General features: G+C 34.3%; 1 protein-coding gene across 5 annotated transcripts in view; it reads left to right on the forward strand.

The window, feature by feature from the left end:
• The window catches only part of LOC140435026 (uncharacterized), a 99,600-nt gene that overhangs the window by 39,293 nt on the left and 38,786 nt on the right, over window positions 1–21,521 (forward strand). For 4 of the 5 annotated variants that reach the window (XM_072523693.1, XM_072523695.1, XM_072523692.1 and 1 more), the window contains exons 2-3: window positions 5,123–5,768; window positions 10,438–10,827. In XM_072523693.1, the coding sequence (XP_072379794.1) occupies window positions 5,127–5,768; window positions 10,438–10,827 (1,032 nt within the window). In that variant the 5' untranslated portion in view covers window positions 5,123–5,126. The remainder of the gene's footprint in view (window positions 1–5,122; window positions 5,769–10,437; window positions 10,828–21,521) is intronic. The other variant, XM_072523696.1, reaches the window with a different exon arrangement.

The raw sequence follows: 21,521 nt of genomic DNA on the forward strand, positions 1-21,521 counted from the left end.
CATCCCATACTTCTAGTATTAGCTCACCAAGTTTGTTTATTAAGACCTCTCCTCCATATTTTATGTTCTCTGCCACAATGCCGCTCTCCCCGGGACTTTTTTGGTTTTTCATATCTTTTATTATTTCTTCAATTTCTTCTCTTGTGGGCTTTGGTATTTCTTCTATTACTATTTGAGGTCTAGGAACATAACAATTTTCTTCAGTAGTCACTTCGTCATTTAGTATCTCTTCGAAATATTCTTTCCACCTTTCACATATTTGGTCTTCATCCACTATCAGGTTTCCTTGCTTATCTTTTACATTCATCGTTCTTCCCTGGTACCCAGTTTTAATGTATTTTACTTCTTTATAAAAATTTTTTATTTCATTTTTCTTGTAATTTTCTTCAATGCGCTTAATTTTATTCTCCATATACTTTCGTTTCCGCTCCCTTAGGATTCTCTTTACTTTTTTTCGTTGTACGGCATACCTTTCTAGGTCGTCTTGTTTTTGCGAACGTAAACTTTTTAATCTCAAATCTGATCTTTTTTTTAACTCTGTTCTGCATTCGTCATTGAACCAGTGGTTTTTTCTAAATCTTTTTGCTCTTGATATGTTCTTCGACGTAGCTTCCTTTATAGTGTTTGTCATTTTCAAGAACTTTTGTTGTATGTTACTCACAGTAGTACTATCTTGTTTAGCGAAGGTTTCTTGTAGTATTTCTTCTTTAAAAGAAGAAATACTACTTTTTAATTCTTCTAATTATATAATCTCCATCGTATATAATAAGTTCATTTGATATTTTTGCCTTCATATTTTTTTTAACCTTCCTTATTTTCTTGGTCTCCGTGATTATCGCCTGTTAACCTACTGTGGCATTTTAATCGACTTCTCTCTTCTTTTTATGACTTTACAGAGACTTTTTAAGCACAATTGATAATATTTGGTAATAATTAATAATATTTGATAATATTTGTATGGTTACCTGGTAAATCTGCTAAAATTTTTCTTAATAATAATTTTTCAGACTCTTGCTGTTCATCTTGTTTCTTGCCACTCTGTAAATAATCATAATACATATATGTATAAGTAAATAAATGCATATCTTGATTTTTATTTAATTTTCCTAATGTTCTCTTCTGATTACAAATTTTTTGAAAAAAGTAACAGTTTTTGTTATTGATTTAGTCATTCACATCAGTACTTTTTATTGTACCACGCTACAGGCGCGACCAGAAACAATATATAGAATTTTATGTCATGAACGTATTTTGGGTGTAACGGAAAATTATGACTATTCTTTAAGCACTTTAAAAGGGTTTAAATAACGTGCGTCATATATTTACTCATAAAGTAAACAATTGGTAACAATGCTACGGTTTTTTGTTTCGGTTAGTGTTATGTTTCCTGTTACTTTACAATTGTAATGAACTTTGTTCCTTGAAAATAATGTCTGAATCCTTATTTGTTTTTAAGAGAGTTTAAGTAAATTATTTCAATATATATTTATATATATAAGAAAAAAGAAGTACTTGTGACTCGTTTGGAACAAATATATAACTGTTTTGGATGGGTTGGAGTCAATAATAGGGCTATTGGTTAACTATTTTTTTATTCTCGAGCTTTCAATTGTGTTTACAATTATTATCAAGAGCTAAAAAAGACAAAATACTTACAAGGTTGAACTAAAAAGAAAAAACAATTTTTGTTAACTTACCAAATAAAAATTAGTTTGGTAAGTAAAAATCACTGCTTACATGTTCAAAATATTTAATATAAAAATGTTTTGATCTAACAAATGTTTCTCCGAAAATTTCTATAATTTTGAAAACATTTTTTTAATATAAAAATAATTGAATTTATAAATAAGTTCAAATAGCAACCAATTACAAATAGCCTCAATGTCATAAATGCCAACATAAAATTTTTATTTTTGACAATTATATTGCCAAAAGTAAAACTTCGTTTAAACATTCTTTTTTGTTTAGTAACAAAAAGAAGAAGATTTATTCACCCTTGACAGATGTCTGAAAGAATGTGATAGATATATGGAGAATTAAATATGACATTTTACAAGTTTTATATATAAATCATAAAGAAAGAATATAATTATAAATTTTACTTAAATTTTGAATTTCAGATCTTTTGTTTAAACTCTTATCATTTTTGCTAATACAAACCATTTTCTTTGCGATAATCTATAATATATATATATATATATATATATATATATATATATATATATATATATATATACATATATATATATATATAATGAGATATTGAATTCACTAGATTTTTCTTTTATTTTTCTTATGTTCAGAAGATCTTCTCGAGTACCTCTACCTTTAATAAATCCAGTTTGCTCTTGGGGCATTTTTCTTTGTAGGAAATTTTTCAGTCTTTCATTGATTATGTGTAGCGATATTTTGCTGGCATGTGAAATAAGAGAGATGGTTCTATAGTTGGCACATTTATAGAAGCTGCCTTTTTATGTATTGTCGTTATTGTAGATTTTGTCCAGCCGTCAGGCCATTGCTTGGAATGCCAAATTTTGTTACAGAGCAAATGAAGCAATTTTTTTCCGGTTTCTTCTGTAGCTTTGAGTATTTCTGCTGTTATCATATCTAGATCTGGTTCTTTGTTATATTTGAGTTTACTGATCGCTAGTCTGATTTCATTCTCGAGTATGTTAGGTTCTTTTTCGGTTTTTTTTCAAGAGTTTGGTAAACAAGTTCCTGTCCTTGATCATCTCTATATAAATCCCGGCAATATAATCTACATATCTCTGCTATATCTTTTCTGTTGGTTCTAAGAGCTCCTGTGTGGTCTCTAACCGCTTAAGTTCTGACTTTAAAGTCTCTTGTATCGTATTTTTCTAAATAGATAGATTAAATAGATCTCTTGGCTGATTGTTTTGATCGTGGCCCTCAATTTCTTTACATATATTGTAAAAGTATTGTTGTTTATCAGCATTGCATTTTCGTTTTATTTCTTTGTTGAGGTTTCTTAACTAGGTTTTTCCCTTTCACTATGTACACCACTTTGACAAGATTTCTTCTATTCTCAATTATTTTAAGTGTTTCATCTGTTATCAAGTGTTTTTCTTTGTGATGTACCCTTACCAATAGAGGGCATACTTTTTTGCACTGCTTGGAGAAGGTGGTCCTTCTTTCCTATTTCTATCCGTTTTGTCGCTTTAAGTTTGTGCTTTACCTTAGCTACGAAGAGAGTATGATCTGATATTGCCCCTGGATATCATCTGAGTGTTTGGATTAATGATGTCCAGCGAATATTAGTGAGGATGTAGTCAATCTGATTTCTAGACTTATCTCCAGAATTTTTTTAAGTATACAGTCAGTGTACTTGATGTTTAAATTGAGTATGCATTATAGAAAAGTTATTTATCCTAGAAAACTCGATTAAGGGAAAGAGAGACACTCTTTCGTTTCTCTGATCTATGCCAAACTTTGGCAGTGCATTCTTTAGGTCGTCATTTTGTGTAGTGTTTCCGATTTTTGCGTTAAAGTCACAGCATATTAAGGTTAGCTCTTTATTTGGAATGTTTTCTCACGAACAGTGAAACGATAAAAATGTGAATAAATTCTCACCATAATTAATTCCACGTCAAATGGTAACATATTGCAGTGACATTGCAAAGTGTTGTGAATACTGTTAGCCGCACTACCGATTCCCATCAAATTTGGATTCACCTGTGATTTTAGTTTGTAGTAAACATTGTTTTGCCCACCTCGGTTTTTACCACCAAAATTAGTATTAATATTATCGCCGCAGCATGAAACTAACTTTCTTGAGATTTTGTACTTTTCAAGAGTGTTTCTCAAGAGTTGCACAATAATATCAGATGTTTCCCCATCTTCAGCCGTAAAATTCAATATTTTTTCATGCCTTCTAATGGAACGAAATATCTCACCACAACCGGGAACATCTTTACACTTCCATGGTTAGATGCATCGGTAATTATACTGACGTATATTGCGTTGTTCATTGCATCAACCAATTGATTTTCAATGGACGGACCAAAGACTTTTTTAACAATTTCCTCACATTAAGTACAAGCTGACTGAAATTTGTTCAATCCAAAGCAATTCCAAAATATTTTCGATGAGCAATCAGCTGAGCGAAAGTTTTCATTTTCCCTAATCATATGATACGCCCAAAACATTCTTGAGCTGCTCTCTCTAAATCAATATTGCTCGATGTTGCTGTTGCCTTGAAAAATTCAGTCAATTTTTTGCCGCTTGCCGCGGAGCTAATACCTCTTTGGTGTTTTTCACTTTTTTCACAAGTATCACACTTTACGTGACTGTTACTTTTTTTCTCAAAAATGGGAATTCTTCTTGCAATGTTTTATTAAAAGTGGAATAGCGTTCTCTTTTTACTTTCTTCTTCTGGTTCCATATTAACAATAGAATGGAATGAAAAATGTAAAGTCAACTAAACAATGCTACGGACCTTCGTAGACGATCACTAATCTATTTGAGGCTTCAAACTGATTAGTGACATAAAATAAATGTTTAAATAAAATCATATTGCAACGCAGCAGATTTGAACGAAAAAAAGTACACAGTTTGAGTTTTTCTATAACATAATACTACGATATAATGCATGCGTTTTGGACGTGGTATTAGTATTACATTCTAGAAATTTTCGACCCAAAAAGTTAAAAATTCGGATGGTCCGGAAGAATTGTCCGGGCGCCGGGACACGACTTCGTAATTCGGGCCATGTCCCGGATTTTTCGGGCTAGTTGGTCACACTAGTCATAACCGAAAGAGGAAATAAGAAGTCATAACCCAGTTAGAAATAGAAATATTCATATAACAACATCATAAAAAGAAAATAAAAATGAAAATATAACAAAGAGTGGCAAAAATAAAAGGAATTTAATTTAATTACTCTTCATATTGTATGTTTACTATATACACAATTAAAAAATAACTATAAATATGTGTTACCGAATTTCCAAAAATTAATGTTAAATCAGTCATTGACCTTTAGCTGCTATTATTTACACAGACTACGCTAATATCAATATTAAAAATATATTTTCATTAAACGCGTAATATTTTAAGTTAAATTTGTTAAATAAAATTATTTATATATTAATATTTATTACAGCGAGATGGACTCGAAGGACGAACAGAATCCTTCACCTGAAGAAGTTAAACCAAAAATAGATACATCAGACACAGACTCTCAACCACCTCAGGTTTCTGTTACTTCTGGTGGCGGTGTGATACGAAGAAATTTTATAACTACAGCTGGAACCATAGTCGAAACAAACGAAGAACAGCCGCCAGAACCCACTACCGAAGAGATTGTTAATACAGAAAATTCAACTCCGCAGGAACAAAGTCCTGTGGAGCACAAAATTGAGCCTACAGAGACAACAACGTATCAAGAACTGCATCAAACGCATCAAAGAGAACAATTTACGGAACCAAAGCAGTATACAGTAGAAATGCCAGCAGAAAGCTTTTCAGGACAAAACTTTTCACAGGATATCGGTTACACAAGCAATATAGCTACTGTTAATATTGAAGGTAATGAGGTACCTATAACAATATCTTCCGAAATAGATCAACCAGGTGATTATACAAGTTTGCAAACAGCCCAATACAACAACGGTTATACCGATGGTCCACAGTATCTTGCCCAACATCAGTATCAAAATTTATACGTTGACAGAGGCAGTGTTGGTAATTCACCTCCAGCTACTTTATTGTTTAAAGATGATCCCAATTTAGCAGCAGCTAGATATCCGGTAAGCATAATCAATTATCGGGTGTAATTTTTTTCGTGTAGATAAATATGACATCTGTAAGTAATATTTCATATACATATGTTTACTACGTTTGTAACTCCATAGTTTTGGCAATGACGTTCATTGTTTAATAAGTAATTAGTTTTTATTTTACGTTGCCAATAAGAAAGGTTTCTTAAGCTTTTAGATATTCATTTTTCAATCGCAAAATAGAATTATAGGATCCAGTTTTCATATTTCAAATCAGAATCGGCCTCCTCTAAAATATGCCTCCAATCCTGCTGGTCTCGCGCCGATCTTCTATAGGTTCTCACGTCTAGCATATTTTACGTGTTCGCTGCCACTTCATCGTCCCACCTTTTCTGTGGCTTTTCTTTTGGTCTTGTGCGCTGAATTTTACTATCTAGGATTTTTTCGGTATTCTTTCGGTCCCTATTCTCAATACATGACTTCTTCTTCTTCCTATGCCGTCCCCATTAACGGAGGTTGGCGACCACATTTTTAAAAGCTTCTCTGTCTTTTGCAACGTGGAATAATTCGTCTACAGTCATGTGTGTCCAGTCTCGAATATTTCGCAGCCATGACTTCCTCTTTCTACCTATTCCCTTTTTGCCATCGACTCTACCCTGCATGATGACCTGCAGAAGACTATATTTATCATTTCTTAGTATGTGTCCAAGGTATGCAGTCTTGCGTACTTTTATCGTTCTCAACAATTTTTTGTCTCGAAAAGCAATATAGCTAAGATAATACATGACTAGCCCATCGAATTATCTGAAGATTAATGAATTCTGAGATCGGTGCTTCTATGAAAAGTTGGTAGAGTTATGGTTGTACCTGAATCTACATACTCCATTTTGGTGTATAGGTTAAAATATTTTTCTTAGTTTTCTTTCAAAGACTTCTAGCATTATTTTGGTGTTTTCTGTCATCAGCCATGTCTCGCATCTTCTTCTTCTTCAAGTGCCATCTCCGCGGCGGAGGTCGGCAATCATCATAGCTATTCGGACTTTTGAGACGGCTGCTCTAAAAAGTTCATTTGATGTACATCCGTACCACTCTCTCAGGTTGCGCAGCCATGACATTCTACGCCTCCCTATGCTTCTCTTTCCTTGGATCTTTCCCTGCATAATCAGTTGGAGCAAGGTGTATTTCTCTCCACGTGTAATATGTCCGAGATATTCTAATTTTCTTGTTTTTATTGAATTTAAAATTTCCATTTCTTTGTTCATCCTTCCCAGAACCTCTTTGTTTGTGACGTGTGCTGTCTATAATATTTTCAGAATTCTTCTGTACACCCACAGCTCAAATGATTAAAGTTTTTTCATTGATGTCGCATTCAAGGTCCAAGATTCCATTCCATAAAATAAGGTCGAAAAAACATAGCACCTCGCCGACCTAACTCTTAGTTCCAGTTTTAAATCCCTGGTACATAGAACTCTTGATCATTTTGTTGAAATTTGCTCTAGCCTTTTCTATTATTATTTTTATCTCCTGATTATAATCATTTGTGGAGTTAATCATTGTTCCCAGGTATGCATATTTGTCCACTTGTTCGACGTTGGTTTCGTTTATTAGAAGATTCTCGTTATTTCTTTGAGTTTTCGATATTCTCATAAATTTCGTCTTCTTGACATTCATTGTTAGACCATACTCTTTTCCATACTCTGCTATTCTGGTCACCAGTCTCTGAAGATCTTCAATGTTTTCGGCTAAGATCACAGTGTCGTCCGCATATCTAATGTTGTTAATGGGAACTCCATTTACCTTTATTCCAGCTGTTTCACCCTCAAGAGCTTTTTTCAGGACCTCTTCGGAGTAGGCATTGAAAAGAATTGGCGACAATACGCATCCCTGTCTTACTCCACATCTAATTTCAATTTCTTCTGACAGCTGTTCGTTAACACGTACTTTTGCTCGCTGTTTATAGTATAAATTTGATATGATCCTGAGGTCGTTGTAGTCAATCTTCTTTGATTTCAGGACATTCATTAAATGTTTATGTCGTACTTTATCGAATGCTTTATTATAGTCAATAAAACATGCGTATATATCTTGATTGACGTCCAGGCATCTTGCATATATAACTACTATAGGCCGGATAATAGTTGTGTAGACCCTTATTTTCTATTTTCAGTGTGTGTTTTTGATGCGGAACACATGGACGAGTGAAAAATACGCTTCGTTTTAGTTTACTATTTTTTTTTTAAATTTCTGATTCTTCTGTTTAATCCGTGCTTAATGCAGCTCCCAGTTCAATATCGTCCTCTAATTTAACTGTGCGTATGATTCCCCTATCTCTTGCCTGTGTTAGCTTTTTTCTCTTTTGAATATTTATTTCTAGTCCGGTTCCTTTTGCCCCTGCTTTCAATTATCAATATATTTCTGCCACCTCTTCCATTCTGTGAGACATAGTGCTGATGTCATTGGCATAGGCGGCAATTTGTATTTATTTATTTGTTATAAAAATGAGCTCTTACTATATTTAACTGTCTTATGACATATTACTCGAGAGACAGGTTGAATAGTGTCAGTGCCAGCTCATTTTGTCGGTTCTCAGCGAGTTTATTTTGTATTGTGACATTTGCTGTTGACGAGTCGATTGTTGCTTTTACTATATTTGCAGTCGGATGTATTTTTAGGAGATGTTAAAGTTATGCAATATTTGATATAACTTGTGTTTATTAAGTCGTAGGTCTGTTTGAAGTCTATGAATATGTTGTGAATATGTCTTGTTGTGTGTTGTTTAGAAATGGTTTCACTGTGAATATCTGATTAGTTGTATATCTTTCTCGTAGTTGACAGGTTTGATATTCCTTGGCAATATTTTCTGTTAATTGTTTGAGTCGTTTGTTGAGTATCTCATCAAAAACTTTGTACACTGTGCACAAAAGGATTATGCCTCAATAATTTTGACATTTCAGTTTATCCTCTTTTATATAGACTGGACATATAATCCTGGTTTTTCAGTCGCTAGAGATCTTTTCATCATTCCAAATCCTATTTATGAGCATATCCATTAGTCCTATAAGGTGTTCGCCAGCTTATTTAGATAGTTCAGAGGAGGAACCTTGTTTTCAATACGTGGAATCTTGTTATTCTTTTGTGTTCGTATTACTTCTTTTACCTCTTCCATCGTCGGAGGTTCTATATGTTCAATGTGCTGCATGTCCATATGCTCTTTATTTTCTTACGCCCCTAAAAGAATTTTGGAAATAGGTTTTCTAGACAGATTTTGTTTCTTTTGATTTGCTGGTTATCTGCCCTTCTTGATTTTTGCATAGATTTTTTCGGACCTAACGTCTAAGATGGGGCTGGTCATGTTCACAGACTCACCGCCTTACCAAGTTAATCTGGCAGAAAGCACCGATAAGAAGAAGGCCCTTAAGACATCCACGAATGCTATGAAGAGATAATATATGGTCAGATTTAAGAACAATGGGGCTACCCACTGACCTAACTAACATAAATAATCGTTCGAGATGGAAGCGAGATGTGCCGTCAGCCAAGACCCACCCAAGATAGTAAGAATGAAGAAAAAGGAAAGAAAACAGCTATGTTAATCCTTAATCTAAATATGTCTTAGGTGATAGGCTTTTTATTGAGGTGAGAATCTTCTAAAGAGATCTGGGAAAAGGACCCAGATACCTTTGGATTAATCCGAACTATAACGTTGGAATGTTACTAAGGTTAGTTCGAGTGCCTACCAACTAAACTCATCCCATCTTCCAGCAGCGCACCCGGAACTTTTCTTGGCGAACGTAACTTCCGGAGCACTACCGCGGTTCCCAGATTACACGATAACGAAGTATGGTCTTCAGTATAGGGCCTCGAAGATAACTAAAGGTCTCAAGGGCCAGCATCGTTATATATAGTGTCTCGTACCATGCTTTAGCGGTATGATGAAGGGTATAAAAAACAAATATATACTAATATAAAAACTAATATGTTATATTAAAGTATGTGTATAATGGACAGAAATTAAAAAATGGTTTTACTAGTCTTTTAGCTCAGTCCCTAATTCTGTCTCGCTTTTTCAAGCGTCTCCTTTTTTATGATTTTCGTTATTATTTATAGCACATAATCGAAGTTCTCTCTGTTCTGAATGGCTAAATTTGGGTGATAGGTTTACAAGGGCTGTAACTTCCGAACGTTTAGAACGGGATATTGCAATTGATGTTCTTGTTGACATTATTGCATTATTTTCGCATAGCCAATTACCGAAGGAACGCATTACATTAAAAACGGTAAAAAACCTGTTAAGAAATATGGATGTAGACCTTATCAAGTCTATTTTAGTCAATATATTTCACAAAAAGACCAAGAACTATTAGAGCTTTAGTTTTGTGCAAATATAAGGAAGAGTATTGATCGTGATCAAAAGTTTTCTTCCATTTTAGTTAAGTCTGAAAATTCTTCTCGATGTCAACTAAATTGCAAATAATGTAGTTCTAGAGAAGTTAATCCGGGAATAATAGGCTTTTTGTGTATACCTGTGCTACTCTTGTATGGAGTTGAATCATTCCAACCTTCGATAAAAGATGAAACTTGAGGAAAAAGAACATATCATCACAACTTTCAAGTTCCATTTATTTAATTTAATTTTGTGTATTTTACATAAATAATATTCCTTAATGCATAGAGTTTTAAAATGAATGTCCTCTTTTAGACAAACTACGATGTATCTAGCAGTCAATCGCAGCTTAATCTTCTTCCAAATGATACCTACTTCACTACAACAGCCAATTGGGCTTCAACGAGTACCGGATCCTATCAACAACAATACAGCAATACCATTAACATCCTTCACCAAGCGGATAGTACGCAGTCATACGGAGGTCCTTACGTGAATACAGCATGGTCATCTAGTTCGATAGAGGATGGACGTCCACCAAGCCAAGAGGTACTAGTCAAAGAGTGCGTGAATTGTGGTGCTAGTGTTACACCCCTTTGGCGTAGAGACGGTACCGGGCATTATCTATGTAACGCGTGCGGGTTATACCACAAAATTAATGGGGTTCACAGACCTCCGATTAGGCCTTCGAAAAAACCACAGGCGGTAAGTTCTCATTTTTGGAATTGATTTTGCTGTTTGGTGGATTTCGAAATTATATTTTCTTAAAATATAACAAACGTACTAAAGGGCGGATAAACTGCAACTTGCATTTTCAACAATTTTTCTCAATTACTCAAATATAGGTACTAGAAATATTTTAAATATGTCGTTTAATATAAATATATTAGAAAATTTTGTATTTAATCTCATCAAAGCAGTCAAAATTAATCATCTACTGCAGCGTTTCTCAACATTTTACCATTTGTGACCTAATTTTCCATAATTATTTTCACTGTGCCCCTTCTCAAACAATAACAATATATTTAGGCAGTAAAAATGTACCTTAAACATTTTGACGGTAAACTTACAAAAAAATCTTAAGTAGTTACCAAATTACCGAGAATAAGTAAATTTATTGATATGTATCATTACCGATCCGGAACCGAGGTCTATCTTCGCGAAAAGTTTCGAGTTATTTCGGTTCGAATATTCTTTTAAAGTAAAAAAACTTTTTTTGTCTTTATATAGGGGGCTCTGGAATCTTCAAAAGACATCTCAGTCCAGGACGCCTCCTGACTGACCTTAGTGCAGGATTCGTTCTTCGCACTTTCGAAGCACTACCTTCATTCGTCCACAGACTGTCAGCAAGGAGGCTCCCTATCTCGTTCCAGGTAGCGCGTGGAAGACGCTCATCGCTCCTAGTACGGCATAACTCCCAGACGGGCATATCCTCCTTCTCCACAGTCTGAACCACTTTTCTAACTTCAGCTTCCAAAATCTTTCCCTCTTACCTTTATCATTGCTCCAGCTGCCTTTCTTTCTCTATTTTTTTTTATCACTGCACGGATATAGTTGTGTACACTAGTCCAACCTGCTTTATTTTTAATCATTCTCTCAATCATTTGTCTCACTGGAACAAAATTCACATCTGTCTCTCTTTCCATTCTGTTCCTTTCTACTATCCATCTGTTGCACTCTTACATCGTATGTGTTACAGTGTCCGAGTGTCCACAGTATAGGCATTCATCTGTGTCAGCCTTTCCGAACTTAGAAAGGTAGGCCCTGAAACACTTGTGTCCTGTGAGCACCTGCGTTAGAAATAATCCAGTCGCCTGTGGCCACAGACCACCCAATCTCTTATGTTCGGAATTAGAATTTTAGTCCACTGTGCCACATCCTCCGTGTTGTTCCATTCTTCTTGCCATATTTCAATTGACCTTTCCCTTTCCTGTCTTCTCTCGGCCATAGTAAGGTTTGGCCTCTTCTCTCATAGAGCTCTTTTCTTTTCACCGCCAAAACATGTAACGAAACACATCCAGTGATGATCCACAACGCTACCGCAGACACAGTCCTGCAGGTGCATGCCACTTGCAACAGACTTATTCTGTCCACTCGTGTCATGACCCTCATATAAACCGTTATTTTTACCGCCCCGCTCCAGGCTTCTGCCGCGTAGAGGACGATCGTCTGTACAACACCGTGTAAGACCCTCTTCCTTTCGGATTTGGGTCTCCCAATGTTGGGCATCACCCTCCTTAACGAAGTCGTACTATTCGCAGCCTTCCGAGTCACCTCCTGCACGTGCTTCCCCCATTTTCCATTCTGGTGCAATGTCACTCCTAGGTACTTTACGTGTTTCTTGGGTGTTAGATATGCTCCCGCACATTATAATTCAACACTTTGCCTGTTCCTTTTCCCCTTCAGAATGATGGCTTCGGTTTTCTTTGTCGCAAGTTTCAGTCCGTGCTCCGTCATCCATTTCTTTACGACACGGCCTGCGTTCCGAACCAGGTATTTGAGATCTGGCTCATCCCGGGCCACTACCAGTACAAGGTCATTCGCGAATGCGAAGGGAAATGTACCCTCTCCGTATCCAGAGATCATAACCCCGTCATATGCCAGGTTCCATAGCCGTCACGTCCACGATCGTGCCCTTTTCCACCATATTTCTTCTTTCGGCCAGATACTCCGCCACCACATTCATCAGGTAACCAGAACATTCTCTCTCCTCCATTGCCTTCAATACCTCGTTCTACTGCAGCGTATTCAATGCATTCCTAACATCGAACAACAGCAGGGCCGCTTAGCGATGTTCATCCCTTTTGTTTCGCAATGTTTCGAGTACACTAACGATTGCATCAATCGTGATTTTTCCTTTACATAAACTAAATTGCCTCCGAGATAAACCACCTGACCTCTCAATTATGTTCACTATGCGTACTCGTAGCATCCTTTCATACAACTTACCGATGCATGGAAGAAGACAGATGGGACGATACTTTTCTCCATCCTTGGGGAGCAGTACTAACCTCGATGTCCTCCAAGGCTCAGGAAAGGTTTGTGCTTCCAGCAGTGCATTCATGTGTTCCAGAAGCCACGCAGGCTTCGCCCGTCCTAGACCCTTTACCGCCTTAGGTGGTATCTGATCCAGTCCAGAGGAGCTGCGCGTCTTGAGTGAACCCAATGCCTCGACATTGCAAAAAACCTATAAATGTTTGTATTAAGGTGATAGGATGAATGTTTTAAAACTTACAAAGTTAAAGAACAACACTTGAAAGTTGATTTTGTAGCCATTAAAAGTCATTTAGCGATGCTGACAAAAAATTTTAAAATACATTGACAAATTTTAACTAAACATATTTATTAAAAAGAATAAAAAACAAACAATAATCCACCCTGCCAAAGCTTAACAATAATTATTGATACTTATGACTTCAATGGGCTGCTTGTGTGTTGTAGATGTTAGGTCCTCCAATGGTCAATAAATTTCCATATTTTGTTAAGAATTTAGGTTAGGTCCTTCAATGGTTAATAAATATTTATGATTTGATTAATCCAGCCAATAAACTCGAACGTGGTCAATAAATTTTCAAACCGGTCAATAAAATTGGAATGTTGTTAATAAACCCAATAAACTAAAAATACAACATCAATTTGCATTAGACACATCAAAAGGGGTTTAACTTTCTTGCCATTTTACAAAATTACAATGAAACAAATAGCAGATATCAAGGATAAAATGGAATAGAATTATTATTACATTTAGTTAAATTCTGTTAAGATTTCTACTGCACAAAATTAAGAAAAAATTATGATTAATTCAAGAAGCGTGGTTTCCAAAGAAGTGAGGTTATGAATATCGGAAACGCTGTCAGAATTATGGAATAAAGATTACAATGAAAGTAGGTACTTACCCCAAGAGAATTTTATAGACCATAAAATGGGGCTTATAATAATGTTTGCTCTCGTTTATAAATTTCAAAAAAATGCAAAAAATTATATTCCCACTATGTTAGAAAAGTTGACTGACAGAAACTAAGTGGGAAATTGAAATGAAGTTAGCACAGATGACATAGGACGTAAGCCTATGATAAAAATAGCTTTTGTCAACATGGAACAGAATATCTAGTCTACCGGACAGAAATAGAGAGGGCGAATATTTATTCTACGGAACAGAAAGAGAGAATAAAGAAAGACAGAGGAATAAAAGAAAAACAGAGGGCGCCAACTACTTTTAAATAAAAAATAGTAAAAAGAGAAATGAAGTTAAAGTAAAGTAGTTAAAGTAATTAATAAATATAAATTAATAGAGATGTGACTCAGTTTTCTTCCATTAACATTTAGTTCCATTAACATTTAGGAAATATCATAGTTCTTACATTTTTTCGTGGCAAAATATATTACTTCATCTATAATATGATTAAGTTTTTCTTCAATATATAAACGAAGTGCCCCTATTTTGTCGCCCCTTGTGCTCATTGTAAAAAAATTACAAGCAGAATTTTTTATTTAAATAAAAATGCATTAAAAATGGAATTAAACTACGATGTTTATATACATATAATAGAAAATATTGTCATTCCAGTTCGATCACATCATAGATTTCTTCCTTGATTTTTCTTTAGCAAAATCATCTATATGTAATATCGTCATAATTTATCGCCTTTGTTACGTCACTTTCTATGGATAAAATCGACAAATTGTTAAGACGTTCTCGCGTCATAATTGATCGGAAATTATTTTTATTTCTTGAAATTTTCGACAATGACTTTTCAGCGGACACGTTGGCAACTGGGATGCACAAATAAATGCGCAAAGCAATGTGAAAAGTAGGGAAAATATATTTCAATCCATTCTTCTTCAAATATTTAGATATGTCAATTGGTGATTTTATTGTGGTGTCCAAATGACCCTTTAAATGAATGCATTTATGTATGAATGTTGTATCTAGGTCTTCTTTATAAATTTGTATCAGATTTTCGGCTTCTTTAATAATTTCTTCATTGTTTAATTTTGGCAAATCTGTTATAACACGAAAACGTTGATAAACAAGTCGACAAGATTCCATACGTATATTCAGTTCTCTTATCAGAGTGTCGATTATAATATAGAATGCGTGGATTTTCATCTCATCACTAGCTGAAAAGTTTAGTTCTTCATCGGCCCCCTAGTCAAATTGAATTTTTCTTTTTCTCTTACTTATTTTTTTATATGTTTTATTTGGGCACAATTTTTTGGCTACCTCTTCATAAGTGGCAAAATTATTTTTGATTGAGGTAAAGTAATTTGAAAGAGATAGAGATAGATAGATTTGAAGAATCCTTCATACTCTTTAACGACAGAACCCAGAGCCATTGCAGGACTCTGGACATACTTATTGGATAGGTTCACTCTTTTTAAAATATGTTGCCAAATGACAGCTAATAAAGCCATTTCAAAAGTGTCTATTGTTTCAAATATAGAAAGTGCTTGATATTTCACAGCTGCAGTTTTTCATTCGTCGTCAGAGATATTAAAAATATAAATTAATTTTAAGTTACCTCGATTGAATAAACTCAAGACATTCTCCGTGTGGTCCTTTGATTCTTCATGTTGTTTTAATCTGACGTCAGCATTCTTCCAATCATTAAAACCTGTAGTGAAAGAAGTCAGTTGCGCCTAAAATACACGGCAAGGAATACAAAATACATTATTTCTCGGATGTAGAATTAAGTAGCCAATTCCTGATCTTTATTTCACCGTTCAAAATTATTCTGAAAAAATGATTCCTTGTTAGTGATCTGTTTATTCCAGTCGAATGCTCTCTAATGGCAAAACATGAAAAGTCAATATTCAGCTCCTATTGTGGAGTATTCATAATTAAATATTCTATTGTTCTGTCATCTTTTGGTATTTACGACTTCCGTTCTTTTTGAATGTATAGTGTCAAGAGAATGCAATTTGTTTTCTAGAACTGAATGCCCACTACTATTCCATTGATGGATGTACTTAAATGTTATTCGCTTTTAATTTTTATATATAAATATTTTTTTCTGTAGTATTTTTGCCGCTCTCTCATAATTTGCCGCCCTAGGTAACTGCCTATATTGCCGAATGGATAAAGCGGCCCTGGCAGCAATCAACAATTAATGCAGTTACGCAGTCACATACATAACTGCACAAATATGATATACGATCATAATATATCTTGATGTGTTGATCATATCGGTAATTGGTAGAAATCGTGTCTAATCGTGCAACAGATAAAACAGGTATCGTCGCGTCGTAAAGATAGTAAGGAAGAAAACGGCACTGCTTCTGGAGTATTTTCCAATTTGAGTCACCAGTGAATTCGCAGATCGACGGCGCCAATTTTTGTTCACACCTGGATTGTGATTTTTTTGACAAAAAACTCGGTTTTCGACAAAATATTATCGAATTGTATTTTGATTGTAAATGAGTAAAGTTAACGATTCATTCATTTGTGATCGGGTCTCTCGGGTGTCACCCCAAAAGGATGATACCTGAGCCGGACCGCACCCCCCACCCCACCCTAGCAACGCCACTGAGCATATTGTCTTTTAAATTAAAATTTTTGTGTAATCCAATATCCAGTTAAATATACTAATTAAACTTTCGTTCCATATTTCGCCTCTTGGTAGTATATTTTTAAATTATAAAATAATTTAAGAGTATAATTATTTTAATTAATAATAATTTATTTTAAGAAAATGAAGAGATCTAGATCCACCAAATACACTAAATGTTATAAAAATTATCGTTAAATCTTGTGTTCTTACTGAACTGCTAAGAAATATAAATGTTATTATTATTCAACCAGGCAAGCTTTAAGTTTAAACCAGAGCTGGATCGATTAAAAATAAAAATAAACGGCAACAAAATAAATTAAATTATTCAGAAAGTTGCATAAATTTCAACAGAGACCTAGTTTTATTTTAAAATATTTTTAATACTCATTTGGAGTCTAAAGGATGTCATTCGTTTTCGTGTCCCAATGATTTCTTACTGGTGCTTTGTACTTGTCATTGAGCCATTGTTTTCTTAATTTATACTTATCAACTTATGTCTTAATGTTACTTATCAGAATAATATATTCCTATGAGTTTAGATTTCTTCTATTGATTTTTGATACGATATTTCTGTTTAGCGTTGCTCTTTCAATAAGGTTATTAGATCGAGCTTACTACTACCTACCAACCAAAACCACCCTCTTCTACTTGTGCGCAGTTGACTGTCGCACGTACAGTACTCCGAAAGTGGGATGGCCACTGTAAGGCCGACGACCTTTTTGGAACACTTTCTTCTGATATCTAGACCTTATCTCTGAGCCGGTTAGTGTTTCTCTTCTTCTTTCTTTTTAATTACTGTTTGGATGTAATTGTGAACACTATTCCATCGCTCATTACTTCCCATCATCTTCACGATCATCTCTCCCACAGTCACAGCGTTTATACCTATTTCTCTATGCATTCTGTTTGTCTCCACTGTACATTTATTACACTCCAACATTTTGTCAGAAACAGTGTCAGACAAGTTACATTTTCCTACTATTCTTTATATATTTTTTCCTTTATATGACCTGGAGGAGGGTTTAACGTTTAACTAATTTTCCATAAAACATTTGTTGTTTCTCTAGCCTAGGTTATGCTATCTGACTATGTATTACAGCCCCTTATGTAACTTTCTTATTAACATATCTTAATACGATGTTAATTTCGTGATTTTTACTCTCTTTTAATTTCCCATCCAGTTGTTGATATAATTGCGTTAGTCCTTCTGCCGATTTGTCTGCTGTATGTGCGTAAGCTTGTATGTTTATGTTAACTTTTCCAAGGAAATGAATAAGTATAACTCTATCGGAGACTGCAACAAATTCATTCGAATATCTGATACGAACATATATCGTGACTGACAACACCAGTACATTTATTACACTAATGTTAATGTATGTCTCAATCTTACAGTAAGTTATTCGACATTCTATCAATAAGATGTTTTATGGTACAACATCCAATGTTGGACACCTTTAACGAACTAAGTAAGTTATTATAAATAGAATTCGTATACAAATATATATATATATATATATATATATATATATATATATATATATATATATATATATATATATCCATTAACCGAAATATTGGGGGGGGGGGGGAGGAATACTATAAAATTGTTTTTTATAGTATTCTTGGTCAAAGAATATAATATAAAGTAATAAAATTAAGGAAAATGAACAAGCTTAACATGCTTTTTTAAAGAAATCTTCTGTTTTCTTTTGCGTTTTTGTTTGACAACGATGTTTTGCAGCTATATCTCTTCATCTTTCATTTGCAGAACGTCATGAGTTTGCCACATTCGATTGTTCGACGAAAAGTAAAGCAATCTGAAAAGGACAAAACTAAAAACAACAAAAATTAAGAACCTAGTCGTGTCCTTAACTAATTAGGCCTACTGTATAAAGTTCTTACCTCTACGGCATTGAAAATCATTGAAGGCAGCGCGAGTCGGCGGTCTCGTGCTGCCTGTTGTCTGTTGGGTCGTCATCTTCGTCGTCTGATACGCTCAGGTTGTCTGGATGAAGAACCATATCAATGATGTTCTGGTCGATGAATTCACTTTCTGAGTCATGGGCTGCTAACCACTCACGTATCTCTTCTTGGTTAATTTCGTCACATCCCGGCAAAATTTTTATTAAAGGGTTATTTTTTTCTGTCGTTTCTTTACCATTTTCTTCTTCAGGATCCTCAATCAAAATCCCATCAAAAAGTTTGTTCCAGCATTTGAAGATTTGATCTTGGCCCACGACTCAGTAGACCAATAAACAACATGTTTCATTGTTAAAGATTTGAGAATCAACACTTTTGGATTAATTTGTCTTCTGTAATAACAGATATCTTAAGAATGCTCCTCTATAATGTCTGTTGAATGTCTCTATTACTCCCTGGTCTAACGGCTGAATTAAGCTCGTGACATTCCGTGGCAAAAGTCTGACAATTCTCACCATTTTGTAGATTTTGAGGGTGAGTTATCGCATTGTCAACAAGCAACAATGCTTTGATGGAAAGGTTTTTTGATTTTAAAAAGGATTTTACACTTGGGACGAATTCATGTTAGAACCATTCTGGTCGACATCCATGAGCTTTTTTGACCTTTATAAAAAGCTGGAAGTGCTTGTTCGGAAATATATTTTAGAGCTCTTGGTTTTTTTGATTTCCCAACACACATAGGCATCAATCGGTGAGTGAAATTAATGGAATTGTTTACGTTTTGCGATAAAAATTTACTTTTTATTGACGAAATTATTGAAACTCAGCCGTTTCGGTTAAACGAGGTTTCGGTTGAAAAGGTTTCGGTTAAGGGAGGTTTTACTGTATATATATTAAACTTAGAGCTAAGATTAATACTATTACACAAATTAATATTAAACTCACCAATCTTCCGGGTGGAATCGCGTCGATTATCATTACGCCGAGCTTTCGACATCCCCTTCGATGTCTTTGTCAGGGTTTCCGAGGTCTCAGTCTCCCTAGCCCCCAGACACTAACATTGGAGGACCCAAATCAGAAAGGAGGAGGGCCATCTCTATAAGAGAAGAGAATATTTGACAGCAGCCAAAAAAAGAGAAGAAAGAGAAACATCAATAGAAAGATGCAAGAAGAGTGTTTATACCTCTGTAGTTTTCGGGCTGTTTTTTAACTCCTTTTTTGAATAGTAGAATTAGTTTGCTCGTTTTCCATTCTTCTGGTATTTTATTGTGTTTTATAATTTTATTAATTAATGTTGTTAATTATTCTGTCATTGCTGCTCCACAATATATCAGTAATTCGTTTGGTATACCGTCTTTACCTGCTGCTTTTCTGCTCTTCAGGTTTTCAAGTATTTTCCGAACTTCCTGTACATTTATATTAAGTTTTTCATTTGTGGTAATTTCTGGTGTTTCCGGTTTGAGTGTCGTTTGTTCTTCCTTTGAATAGAGCTTTTTTAGGTAGGTAATCCACGTATCCATTTCTATGTGTTTTGGTTCTATTAGTTACTTTACCTCCGTTCTTTGACCTCTTATGAAGCGCCATATTTCCTTTTACAGACCGTAAAAATTATGTTCCATTTCTTTCGAAAAGTGTTTCCCGTGATCATTTTTTATTTTTCTTACAGGCGCATGTGGTTCGTTTCTAATTGTCTTGTAATTGTTTTATGCCTCTTGTGTTTTGGTTGACATGTATTTCAGGTAAGTTTTTTTCTTTTCTTTACATTTTTTCTTCAGTTCTGTACAAAACCATGGAGTTCTTCGGCCGAGGCTAAGATATTAGACTTAGTTTTTGCTCAGCTCTCTTCGACTCCATCACTTTCTGTGATATATGTGTTTCTGCTTTTTTCGGTTATTCAAAATCAAAATTCAAAATATTTTTGGTGAAGCAATGATTCTATTTTCAGACTGTTCCTTATTTAACAATTATTCCCCAATTAACTGCTAATATAGATTGCTACAAAATATTATGCAAGGGAAAATAGTAGGCAAACGCAGTCCAGGACAAAGAAATACTTCATAGTTGAAGAACTTGCGATATTGGTATGGTATTGATACAAGCATGCTATTTAGGGTGGTAGTGAATAAAATTAAGATAGCTATGATGATAACCAACGTTCTGAAAGGACATGGTACGTGAAGAAGACGAAGAATTAACTGTTGCGGACGAACTAAATGCATGCCAAACATCATCCAGTTTGCGGCTGCTCGTAAAGACGCTCCAATTGACAAATTTTTCAACAAGATCAAAGTGCAATTGTGTTTTCGAAGCAGTTGTTAGATATTGGAAATGGTAAAGTCGCTATTGACACCTCGACCGGATTCATTGAATTTCTCAGTGATTACCAGATTAAATACCCGAAAGAGGAACTTATTGAACTTTGATACATTATTTACTTTTAAGGTGATACGAAGTTCGGCGGATCAGCTGGTTTAAAATAAATATTTATTTTGCAAAATTTTACTTTTCTTTTATTATTAGTAGAGAAGGTTATGAAATGATAGGCAACTTAAATATTTATGAATTATAGTTATAAATAATATCTTTTAACAATAAATTTAACAAAAAAAATAATTTTTTATTTGAAAATTAAATTTTTACGTATTAATTTTGATTGAAATATGCTTATTATCTTTACAATTACTTTATCTTAAAAAAATTACAAATATAATAACATAAACATAAAATTAATATACATTTACACAAAAACATCAATTTCCATTTATTAAAACCGGAGATGTTGGGACTTTTATAAATTTAAATTAATGAATTCAGTTTTTGAAATAGTAAAATCAGCAATAGAAAAAGGGTTAATTCAGGTTCTAAGGGTCATAGTACTTTTGACTCATCATAAAATCACAGTACTTTTGTAAACCTTTTTAACAA

Source organism: Diabrotica undecimpunctata, chromosome 2 (assembly GCF_040954645.1).
Source record: "Diabrotica undecimpunctata isolate CICGRU chromosome 2, icDiaUnde3, whole genome shotgun sequence".
NCBI classification, from domain to species: Eukaryota; Metazoa; Arthropoda; class Insecta; order Coleoptera; family Chrysomelidae; genus Diabrotica; species Diabrotica undecimpunctata.